General features: G+C 41.0%; 1 protein-coding gene across 9 annotated transcripts in view; it reads right to left on the reverse strand.

Moving 5' to 3' along the window:
* The window catches only part of LOC133660024 (nck-associated protein 5-like), a 254,191-nt gene that overhangs the window by 96,799 nt on the left and 144,714 nt on the right, over positions 1 to 12,678 (reverse strand). The window contains exon 1 of one of the 9 annotated variants that reach the window (XM_062063111.1): positions 1,906 to 2,028. The exons of the other annotated variants lie outside the window; for them this stretch is intronic. Within the exon in view, the coding sequence (XP_061919095.1) occupies positions 1,906 to 1,937 (32 nt within the window). The 5' untranslated portion in view covers positions 1,938 to 2,028. Of the gene's footprint in view, positions 1 to 1,905; positions 2,029 to 12,678 lie in introns of those variants that run through there. 9 annotated transcript variants of the gene reach the window in all.

The raw sequence follows: 12,678 nt of genomic DNA on the forward strand, positions 1-12,678 counted from the left end.
CAGTATCTTCTCATCCGGGAACAACAACACCGGAAATGTGTCCCGTGAAAAAACGTCCGACCGGAACTCTCTAAAGTTTCTTGGGTGAATAATGTAAACTCATACATACACCGGTATGTTTTAGCACTTTCATGGCGAGTTTACTGTCAGATGTAAGTGAGAACTTGTGGTTGGGGGCGTGTTTGTTTACAGCTAGAATTCACCAACTCGAGTATTTCATATATATATATATATATATATATATATATATATATATATATATATATATATATATATATATATATATATATATATATATATATATATATATATATATATATATATATGTATGAAATACTTGACTTTCAGTGAATTCTAGCTATATATATATATATATATATATATATATATATATATATATATATATATATATATATATATATATATTTATTTATTTTATTTTACATATAAATAAAATAAATACTTGAATTTCAGTGTTCCAGAGGCTATCCAGTAGATGGCAGTATTGTCCTGTTTAAGAGTGTCACAACATTGCTGTTTACGGCAGACGAACTGCTTTAAGGTAGACGAAAACGTGACTGCTGTTAAATAAATGATAAATGGGTTGTACTTGTATAGCGCTTTTCTACCTTCAAGGTACTCAAAGCGCTTTGACAGTATTTCCACATTTACCCATTCACACAAACATTCACACACTGATGGCGGGAGCTGCCATGCAAGGCGCTAACCAGCAGCCATCAGAGGCAAAGGGTGAAGTGTCTTGCCCAAGGACACAACGGACATGACTAGGAAGGTAGAAGGTGGGAATTGAACCCCAGTAACCAGCAACACTCCGATTGCTGGCACAGCCACTCTACCAACTTCGCCACGCCGTTGTTGTGTGTTGTTACCGCGCTGGGAGGACGTTAAGGAAACTGCCTAACAATAAACCCACATAAGAAACCAAGAACTAGCCATCGATCATTCTACAGTTATAACGTGATTGGGCAGGCACGCTGTTTATATCGTGGGAAAGCGGACGTGAAAACAGACTGTCGCTGCTGTCCCCACTCAGGTCCGCATTGAGCTGGAGGGGGCGTGGCCTCCAGCTCCGGCTGATTCCCGGAAGTTTATCGGGAGAAAATTTCTTCCGGGAGGTTTTCGGGAGAGGCACTGAATTCCGGGAGTCTCCCGGTAAAACCGGGAGGGTTGGCAAGTATGGCCTAGTGGTTAGAGTGTCCGTCCTGAGATCGGTAGGTTGTGAGTTCAAACCCCGGCCGAGTCATACCAAAGACTATAAAAATGGGACCCATTACCTTCCTGCTTGGCACTCAGCATCAAGGGTTGGAATTGGGGGTTAAATCACCAAAATGATTCCCGGGTGATGGGTCAAATGCAGAGAATAATTTCGCCACACCTGGTGTGTGTGTGACAATCATTGGTACTTTAACTTTAACAATGCCAAATATGTTATGCTGATGTCTGAACGTGCCAAAGTGAGCAAAGGACACAAACTTCAGGTCCACTATTACACCCACGGTTACCCCTAAATATTTCACAGAAGCGAATTACTTCCATTGTACCATGCTGAGCTAAAAGAAAAATACTCGAATCGTGTTGCACCTATGAAGGACAAACGTGACGTACAGAGCGGTGAAAGTAAATGATTCTCTTGACCCATGGCAGCTTGAGCTGAATTTCAAAAAACGCCTCAGCAGTCTAGGAAATACAATTAAGGGTGCAATCAATTTATAGCCTGAGGGATGACAATTTTCAAACTCGCTTTCCCCTTCACGCACACATTGATGGCATGGGGAGCAAAGTGAATACCAGACGAGAAGGCTTTAACATGTTTACTGTCAGAAAAATAAAGTTAGAAGTAAAAAAGGTAAAAGAAGACAAGTTGAAGATGCTGCTTCAACTTACCCTAGCCTGAGGTTCTCCACTTTTAACGTCATCCTTCCGGAAAAGTGTTTTAAACATGGTGTAGATCTGACTGAGGTTGAGCATCGCCACACTCAAAAATAGGCCATGCTGTCATCAAGTAAGCCTCAGTGCTCAGAGCTCAAATCAGACGCAGGACGGGTCAGTGCGGGTTTCTGAGCCAGCCTTGAACAGATCCTCTACTCCCTCGCATCTACACTATGTCATTATCTCTGGTGGCGCTGTCCAGTGATGTGGCAGACCCACACTTTCTCCTATGGGCCACGTTAAGTCCTCACCCGCTGGGAGACGAACAGGCTGGCACTCTTGAATCAGATGGGAAACAAGGAGGGAGTGGCTGAGATGAACTATGGATCAGGATCACCCTCTTTTGTCAACCAGTGTGGGTCTCTGTGTTGTGGGTCTCTTTGTGCAAGACTTTTTAATGAGGAGTAAGAGGCTTTGGCTACACTAAAGTTAGTCACTCTCAGCACGCTGTCTTAGATCGTAGCCTCCCCATTCCTCCAAATGCATTTTTTATTTTGTGTTACTTTAAAATGTTCTGGAAGACCAATATAACTGTCGTATGATGTCTGTTGCTAAGGTCCATTGACGGCAGACCTGGGCAAAATACGACCCACGGGCCGCAAGACTCCGAGTTACTTGAACTCCTGCCCCAAGTGGAGGAGTTCAAGTACCTCGGAGTCTTGTTCACGAGTGAAGGAGGAGTGGATCGTGAGATCAACAGGCGGATCGGTGCGGCGTCTTCAGAAATGCGGACGCTGTATCGATCCATTGTGGTGAAGAAGGAACTGAGCCGGAGGGCAAAGCTCTCAATTTACCGGTCGATCTAGGTTCCCATCCTCACCTATGGTCATGAGCTTTGGGTTATGACCGAAAGGACAAGATCACGGGTACAAGCGGCCGAAATGAGTTTCCTCTGCCGGGTGGCGGGGCTCTCCGTTAGAGATAGGTTGAGAAGCTCTGCCATCCGGGAGGATATATATATATATATATATATATATATATATATATTGGCCCCCAGACACATTTTTTTTCTCTCAACGTGGCTCCCGAGTCCAAATAATTGCCCAGGCCTGATTTACTGTATATAAAACAGGATTGAAACTCACTTTGAGCAGACTATAGCCTCATGTGGTCTTTCTAATGCATTCATTAATTCGTAGTGGCCTGCCACAAATAAATGTGGACCGCCAAAAATAGATTTGTCGCTTGCTCATTAACACATTACTATAACAGGACTTTCCGTGAAAGTCAATTGTGGTTACGATTCCGTACAGTAGATGGCATTATAACTCTACTTCATATGCACCTGCTTTGTCAGAGAATAAGAATACCTCTCTCTTTTTCAATGAAAGACCTAGTGGATTGTCTTTTCCTCCGTCTTACTGGACATTTCTGGAGAAATATATGCAGAATACACGATGACATCACCCAGCCTCCCCACTCAACCCACCACCTCAAACATATTGCGGTCGGGCGGTAAAACACTGCTCATATAAGTGTGGGCTATGAGATAGTAAGAAAGTAGCACTGATCAGAGAGGCTTTTCTTTGTCCAACTCAAAACGGGTCACACTCTTACTTTATGGGCACTCTCAGACACTCATGTTGATCCGACCCACTAATCAGATTTGACAAAAGAACAATTGCAAAAGTCCAAAGCTTGCTGAAACGATAGGAAGAACAATCACCTGGTTTGTGCAGCCGAATCCAGGCCATCAGGAGGCGGTTTGCGTGACTGGGTGCCGACAATCGCCTTAAGGGACCACATAGAACCCATGCAAAAAGGTTTGTTTTGCCCCAAGAATATTCCATTCTGCTTTCCTTGCTCCTTATGAGCGGCAAACGGATGATTGCCTGGCTTAGCCCGATGCTAAGCTACTTTGATCCTCTCAGAGTTGTTGTGCGGAAAAACACGCAGGTACAATCTTTCTTGGACGTGGCCTAAATGTTGGAGTGCTGAAACTCAAAAAGAGGCTTTCCAGAATTATGCCTGTGCATGTTGCATATACAACATTTTGACAACCATAATTCTCCCTTTTTTTTAACACAAATCCACTACACAATGTCAACTCTGTAGACATCACTCGCAAAAAAGAGACATGGGAAGGATAAAAGGTCTTCATTTCACACCCTAGACACATTGTTCTACATTCAAAACACTTGATTGTGGTCTACATAACATGTAATGGTGAGGCGTTGGTCAAAATGTTGCAAAGATGATGTTTGACAGACCTGCTCTTCAGAATGCGCCGTTTTGACTTTTCACTTCGACTGTGTCTTCTCCCTGCCCACTTTGTTGTAGTTTTTAGCACTTCCTTATCAAGTTTAGTTCGAAGTATACGCTACTGTGCATTAGAAATGGCAATAAAGCGTAACCTATTGATACCATAACAATCTACAAGGTTGCTACACTCGTCCTGGCTTCATTGTTTGCTGTACGCAACAGGTTACATAGATATTTCTTGGCTCCTATTTTATGCTTCCTGTGCTAGTTTGTACCTTAGCTTCACGTGCGATCGGCACGTTTTCCCTTCTGCTTGTTTTCTGTTTTTGGTATGTGTTTTTGAAGATTAAATCATGTTCCTACCTGCACGCCTTGTCCGGAGTGGTCCGTCTGCATGCCGGGGGAACGAACCCCACAGTAAGCTGCGACCCCGCCGCCGTAACAGTTGCCTTCATTATAACACTTATATAAGACTTTTAAAGTCATTTTGATAGTAGGCTAATATAGCTAATATAGACACTTACATTGTGTGTTGCCTTCATTATAACACTTATATAAGACTTTTGAAGTCATTTTGATAGTAGGCTAATATAGCTAATATAGACACTTACACCATGTGTTGCCTTCATTATAACACTTATATAAGACTTTTAAAGTAATTTTGATATTAGGCTATTAAAGTTAACATAGACACTTACATCATGTGTTGCCTTCATTACAACACTTATATAAGACTTTTAAATAAATGTTGATAGTAAGCTAATATAGACACTTACATCATGTGTTGCCTTCATTATAACACTTATATAAGGCTTTTAAAGTAATTTTGATAATAGGCTATTAAAGTTAACATAGACACTTACATCATGTGTTGCCTTCATTATAACACTTATATAAGACTTTTAAATAAATTTTGATAGTAGGCTAATATAGACACTTACATCATGTGTTGCCTTCATTATAACACTTATATAAGACTTTTGAAGTCATTTTGATAGTAGGCTAATATAGCTAATATAGACACTTACACCATGTGTTGCCTTCATTAAAACACTTATATAAGACTTTTAAAGTAATTTTGATATTAGGCTATTAAAGTTAACATAAACACTTACATCATGTGTTGCCTTCATTATAACACTTATATAAGACTTTTAAATAAATGTTGATATTAGGCTAATATAGACACTTACATCATGTGTTGCCTTCATTATAACACTTATATAAGGCTTTTAAAGTAATTTTGATATTAGGCTATTAAAGTTAACATAGACACTTACATCATGTGTTGCCTTCATTATAACACTTATATAAGACTTTTAGATAAATGTTGATAATAGGCTAATATAGACACTTACATCATGTGTTGCCGTCATTATGACACTTATATAAGACTTTTAAAGTCATTTTGATAGTAGGCTATTAAAGTTAACATAGACACTTACATCATGTGTTGCCTTCATTATAACACTTATATAAGACTTTTAAATACATTTTGATAGTAGGCTAATATAGACACTTACATCATGTGTTGCCTTCATTATAACACTTATATAAGACTTTTAAATACATTTTGATAGTAGGCTAATATAGACACTTACATCATGTGTTGCCTTCATTATAACACTTATATAAGGCTTTTAAAGTAATTTTGATATTAGGCTATTAAAGTTAACATAGACACTTACATCATGTGTTGCCTTCATTATAACACTTATATAAGACTTTTAAATACATTTTGATAGTAGGCTAATATAGACACTTACATCATGTGTTGCCTTCATTATAACACTTATATAAGACTTTTGCAGTCATTTTGATAGTAGGCTAATATAGCTAATATAGACACTTACACCATGTGTTGCCTTCATTATAACACTTATATAAGGCTTTTAATGTCATTTTGATAGTAGGCTAATATAGACACTTACACCATGTGTTGCCTTCATTATAACACTTATATAAGGCTTTTAAAGTCATTTTGATAGTAGGCCAATATAACTAATATAGACACTTGCGTCATGTGTTGCCTTCATTATAAGACTTATATAAGACTTTTAAAGTCATTTTGATAGTAGTCTAATATAGCTAATATAGACACTTACGTCATGTGTTGCCTTCATTATAAGACTTATATACGTTTTTTTTTGTATTTTTTGCGGCTCCAGACAGATTTGTTCTTTGTATTTTTGGTCCAATATGGCTCTTTCAATCGTTTTGGCTTGCCGACCCCTGGACAAGGGGAAGCCGAGTTCTAGAGCAATTCACACCGGACAGAGTTGTCAAAAGTGTGAGTTTTTCCCCACTCTTCTTGAAGGACTTTCTGCAATACTGTATATTGGAATCTCTAGAAAGAACGAGCGCTATGTCCGTCCAGAAGAGCACTTGCAGGCACGAGTATTTGTGGGGTCAGAGGTCCAAAAGTCTCTGCATGCCTTCATGCACTGAGGCACCCTCACGCTGGTACATAAAAAAGCACCTTCCCGAAATTGTTCCCACGTAGTTAGAAGCTCTCCAAAAATGTAATTGTAAGCTAAAGAATTTAGATTCAGATGGTTCAATGAGCCTAGTCCAGCCACTGACTGATTAGGGGACTGATTAAGAGCTAGGAGTTCATTTTGTCTGGATAGAGTGGGTGAACCAATGATTTGAACAGTCAAAGTGCAACTCTGACTCAGTTGCCATGTTTATTTAAACCAGAGCAGCTGCAAGACAACCAAATCCATACTGCAATCATGAGGTCAATTTGAATTACAAGCGGTTTGTCTGCAGGCAATAATCTATGTGCGCCAGCTTTGTGACTTGGTGGAGAACAAGCGGACAACTCTGGCGTGAGGACATGCCCTACATCCGCAAAGTCTTGTAATCTGACCTCTTACGGCATCCGAACCCACATGTTTATTAATCCGTGGCGAACAGTCCGCGGGGTGACGTGGGTGTGCGTTTATGGTCGGCTGACAGGAAGTCATGTATCAGATTTAAGCGTTGGTGTTCAGAACATGGGTGGCGCCAAAGGGAGTCATTTAGTGACGGAGTTATATGACCCAAAGTGAGTTAAATTAAACTTAATTCCCCAGTACTAATGTGGAAGTTGGAAAGGAGGGCCAATAAATCCACTAAATGTAAGCCGCTTTTAAATTGGGGAGACACGTATTATCAATTTAATAACCCTCGTCGTCATTTGGAAGAAGTGACTTCAAAGGACCCGACGCAACCTCCTGTTAATGACCCCAGATGTGCGGTTTGGGAACAGAGGCCCGATTCATGCGGCAGCCGCCCAAGCACCGCGGGGGGGCCTTTTCCACGGTGCCAAATTAAGACTTGGGCCAGGCGTGGCGGGGCATTGGTATGATTAGGAGAGAGGGCATTGATCTGCAGAAGGGTGAGCAATCACTCGTCTCGTTTCTTTGACGGTGTTAGTCTGGGCTGCTCCAGCTGTGCGGCCACAATGTTGCACTGCTAACAAGACAATAACACCAACTCTCAACATTTCTCAACTGCAGTGTGATCGTCCAAACAACACGTCCGAACTTTAAATTGGAGCTGCGCTTTTTGGGGGATTTTTGCCTATCGTGTTGTCCCAATACCAAAAATTATTTTGATACTTTTCAGTACTTTTCTAAATAAAGGAGACCACAAAAAATTGCATTATTGGCTTCAACAAAAAATCTTGGGGTACATCAAACATATGTTTCTTATTGCAAGTTTGTCCTTAAATAAAATATTAAACATACAAGCCAACTTGTCTTTTAGTAGTAAGTAAACAAACAAAGGCTCCTAATTAGTCTGCTGAGAAGCATTTAAGTCCCATCTTAAAACTAATTTGTATACTCTAGCCTTTAAATAGACCCCGCTTTTTGGACCAGTTGATCTGCCGTTTCTTTTCTTTTCTGCTCTGCCCCCCTCTCCCTTGTGGAGGGGGGGGGAATCAGGTCCGGTGGCCATGGATGAAGTGCTGGCTGTCCAGAATCGGGACCCGGGGTGGACTGCTCGCCTGTACATCGGTTGGGGACATCTCGCTATGGATGGTCTCCTGCTGGCCCCACTATGGACTTGACTCTCACTATTATGTTAGATCCACTATGGACTGGACTCTCACACTATTATGTTAGATCCACCATTGACTGGACTCTCACACTATTATGTTAGATCCACTATGGACTGGACTCTCACACTATTATGTTAGATCCACTATGGACTGGACTCTCACTATTATGTTAGATCCACTATGGACTGGACTTTCACACTATCATGTTAGATCCATTATGGACTGGACTCTCACACTATTATGTTAGATCCACTATGGACTGGACTCTCACTATTATGTTAGATCCACTATGGACTGGACTTTCACAATATTATGTTAGATCCACTATGGACTGGACTCTCACAATATTATGTTAGATCCACTATGGACTGGACTCTCACACTATTATGTTAGATCCACTATGGATTGGACTCTCACTATTATGTTGGATCCACTATGGACTGGACTCTCACAATATTATGTTAGATCCACTATGGACTGGACTCTCACACTATTATGTTAGATCCACTATGGACTGGACTCTCACAATATTATGTTAGATCCACTATGGACTGGACTCTCACACTATTATGTTAGATCCACTATGGACTGGACTCTCACTATTATGTTAGATCCACTATGGACTGGACTCTCACACTATTATGTTAGATCCACTATGGACTGGACTCTCACACTATTATGTTAGATCCACTATGGACTGGACTCTCACTATTATGTTAGATCCACTATGGACTGGACTCTCACACTATTATGTTAGATCCACTATGGACTGGACTCTCACTATTATGTTAGATCCACTATGGACTGGACTCTCACTATTATGTTAGATCCACTATGGACTGGACTCTCACACTATTATGTTAGATCCACTATGGACTGGACTCACTATTATGTTAGATCCACTATGGACTGGACTCACTATTATGTTAGATCCACTATGGACTGGACTCTCACTATTATGTTAGATCCACTATGGACTGGACTCTCACACTATTATGTTAGATCCACTATGGACTGGACTCTCACACTATTATGTTAGATCCACTATGGACTGGACTCTCACACTATTATGTTAGATCCACTATGGACTGGACTCTCACTATTATGTTAGATCCACTATGGACTGGACTCTCACACTATTATGTTAGATCCACTATGGACTGGACTCTCACTATTATGTTAGATCCACTATGGACTGGACTTTCACTATTATGTTAGATCCACTATGGACTGGACTTTCACAACATTATGCTCAATAATAAATATGGCAGTGCCATGTTGGCATTTTTGTACATAACTTGAGTTGATTTAATTTGGAAAACCTTCTTACATTGTTTAATGCATCCAGCGGGGCATCACAACAAAATTAGGCATAATAATGTGTTAATTCCACGACTGTATATATCGGTATCGGTTGATATCGGAGTCTGTAATTAAGAGTTGGACAATATCGGAATATCAGATATCGGTAAAAAAGCCACTATCGGACATCTCCAGATGTAATCATAGTTGTATCAACTTGATACTCGCCTGTACTTGGTATAATTACAGTGGATGTCAGGTGTAGATCCACCAATGGTGTTTGTTTACATTTTGTGGCCAAACAGCTCAATTTTTGTTTAATCTGACATCACATGGACAAAGATAAGACCTTCTGGAGGAAAGTTCTGTGGTCAGATGAAACAAAAATGTAGCTGTTTGGTCACAATACCCAGCAATATGTTTGGAGGAGAAAAGGTGAGGCCTTTAATCCCAGGAACAACATGCCTACCGTCAAGCGTGGTGGTGGTAGTATTATGCTCTGGGCCTGTTTTCCTGCCAATGGAACTGCTGCTTTACAGAGAGTAAATGGGACAATGAAAAAAGGAGGATTACCTCCAAATTCTTCAGGACAATCTAAAATCATCAGCCCGGAGGTTGGGTCTTGGGCGCAGTTGGGTGTACCAACAGGACAATGACCCCAAACACACGTCAAAAGTGGTAAAGGAATGGCTAAATCAGGCTAGAATTAATGTTTTAGAATGGCCTTCCCAAAGTCCTGACTTAAACATGTGGACAATGCTGAAGAAACAAGTTAATGGCAGAAAAACCAACACATTTAGCTGAACTGCACCAATTTTGTCAAGAGGAGTGGTCAAAAATTCCAGCAGAAGCTTGTGGATGGCTACCAAAAGCGTCTTATTGCAGGTAAACTTGCCAAGGGACATGTAAGCAAATATTATATATTGGGTATACGTTGGGGCGGTATAGCTCGGTTGGTAGAGTGGCCGTGCCAGCAACTTGAGGGTTCCGGGTTCGATCCCCGCTTCCGCCATCCTCGTCACTGCCGTCGTGTCCTTGGGCAAGACACTTGGGCAAGACACACCTGCTCCCAGTGCCACCCACACTGGTTTAAATGTAACTTAGATATTGGGTTTCACTATGTAAATAATAAAAATTATTATTATTTACATAGTGAATACCGTAATTTCCGGACTATAAGCCGCTACTTTTTCCCCTCGTTCTGGTCCCTGCGGCTTATACAAGGGTGCGGCTTATTTACGGCCTGTTCTTCTCCGACACCTACAAAGAGGATTTTGGTGGTTTTAGTACGCAGGAGGAAGACGATGACACAATGATTAAAGACTGACTTTTCATATACCGGTAGGCTGGTTATTTTGATAATGTACAGGCGAGCACTTTGTATTACTTTGCACCGTTGTATTATTTGTACTCTGCATGAATGCTGTTCGCCATGTCAAAGATGTGAAAGTTTGATTGAATGATTGAAAGATTTATTGTTAATAAATGGGACGCTTTGCGTTCCCAAACAGTCATCTCTGTCCCGACAATCCCCTCCGTGGTAGCAGGAACCCCTATATACTACGCTAATTACACATCAAAACCCTGCGGCTTATAGTCGGGTGCGGCTTATATATGGAGCAATCTGTATTTTCCCCTAAATTTAGCTGGTGAGGCTTATAGTCAGGTGCGGCTTATAGTCCGGAAATTACGGTATTATAATAATAATAATAATAGATTGTATTCGTAAAAATCACATTACATTGAGTAAACAACTTCAAAGTGCTACAGTGTATTAAAAAAATAAAAATAAAAAGATAATAAAAAATAAAAAATAAATAAAAACTAGAACAGCCAAATAGCTAGAACTAGTATGCATGTATCTAAAAAAAAAAGAGGCTTTTTTTAAAAGCATCCACAGTCTGTGGTGCCCTCAGGTGGTCAGGTAGAGCGTTCCACAGAGTGGTACGCACCTATTTAACTGATTTCAATTATTCAAATGGGAGATGTTGACCTGAGATCCAAGTATTTTAAGTTAAGAGCTTTTTCACAGAACTATTTTTTTTTTTTTTTTTTTTTTTTTTTTTTTTTTTTTTTTTTTTTTTAGCTATCTAAGCTTGTAAGTTGTGGTACGACTGTACATTTGTTTTGTTTTTTTGTCTTTAGAAGTGAGTGTATGTATACTTTTGACCCAGCAGATTTGCTCACATTTTCAGTGGACCCATAATAAATTCATAAAAGAATCAAACTTCATGAATGTTTTTTTTGTGACCAACAAGTATGTGCTCCAATCACAAAAAAATACGAGTTGTAGAAATGATTGGAAACTCAAGACAGCCATGACATGAAGTTCTTTACAATATGTAAACTTTTGACCACGACCGTACATCACCCATAGGTGCACATTTTCCACGCAGAGTTATCACATGGGAGTCAGCGCTCCGACGTCCACACACAGCGACTGTCAACATGACGGATGTGCGGTGTGGTCAACGACCACGACACACAATTTAACTCCTGTTTCCACGCGGCGTATATCTCGCACACGCAGATAAATCCCAGCATGGGCAACATAAGACGAGCACTTGTTTACGATCTCCGGTTTATGTGAGAAAAAGGGTAGAAAGCAAGAAAACGGATGTTGAGGGAAAACACCACGGTGGAGTTGCAAGTTACCTGAGAGCCAACTCCTTCATCCTTGGGCAAAGTGAAGGTGAACTCGCACTAAGCAGTCACCACGCTGCCCGCCTGCATACCAGTCATCCGGCGTGGTCTCAAGGCCTCACGGTTGCCCTTGCAGCATTTTAGTCCCAATGCAGTTGACAAAGAATTCATGCCGTTTGCTCCGAAGGCAGTTCATTCTCCCCTCCGTTCCTCTTTACGGATACGGTGGTATGGCAGCAAGGCGGTGGGCCGCAGTCTCGCACTAATCTGGAGTTGTTTATTGATGGCAGACTACACCAAGTGTGGTGTTGAAGCTCTGGGGGGGGGAAGGTTGACCCAAGTCAGGAGGGGTTGGTGCATGTGACCCACGCCCGGCTTAGAACCCAGCCGGCTGGGGGGGAGGGGAGGGGGGGGGGTGCATGTCGGCATATGTGTTCACCTTCGTCTGCAGCTAAGTGGCCAGTCACTTGAGGAATGCAGACTTTTTGATCTCAGCCATGAAAACACAAGCAATTGAGTTTTTGTGGGCAAAG

The sequence above is a fragment of the Entelurus aequoreus genome, linkage group LG01 (genome assembly GCF_033978785.1).
Source record: "Entelurus aequoreus isolate RoL-2023_Sb linkage group LG01, RoL_Eaeq_v1.1, whole genome shotgun sequence".
Taxonomy (NCBI): domain Eukaryota; kingdom Metazoa; phylum Chordata; class Actinopteri; order Syngnathiformes; family Syngnathidae; genus Entelurus; species Entelurus aequoreus.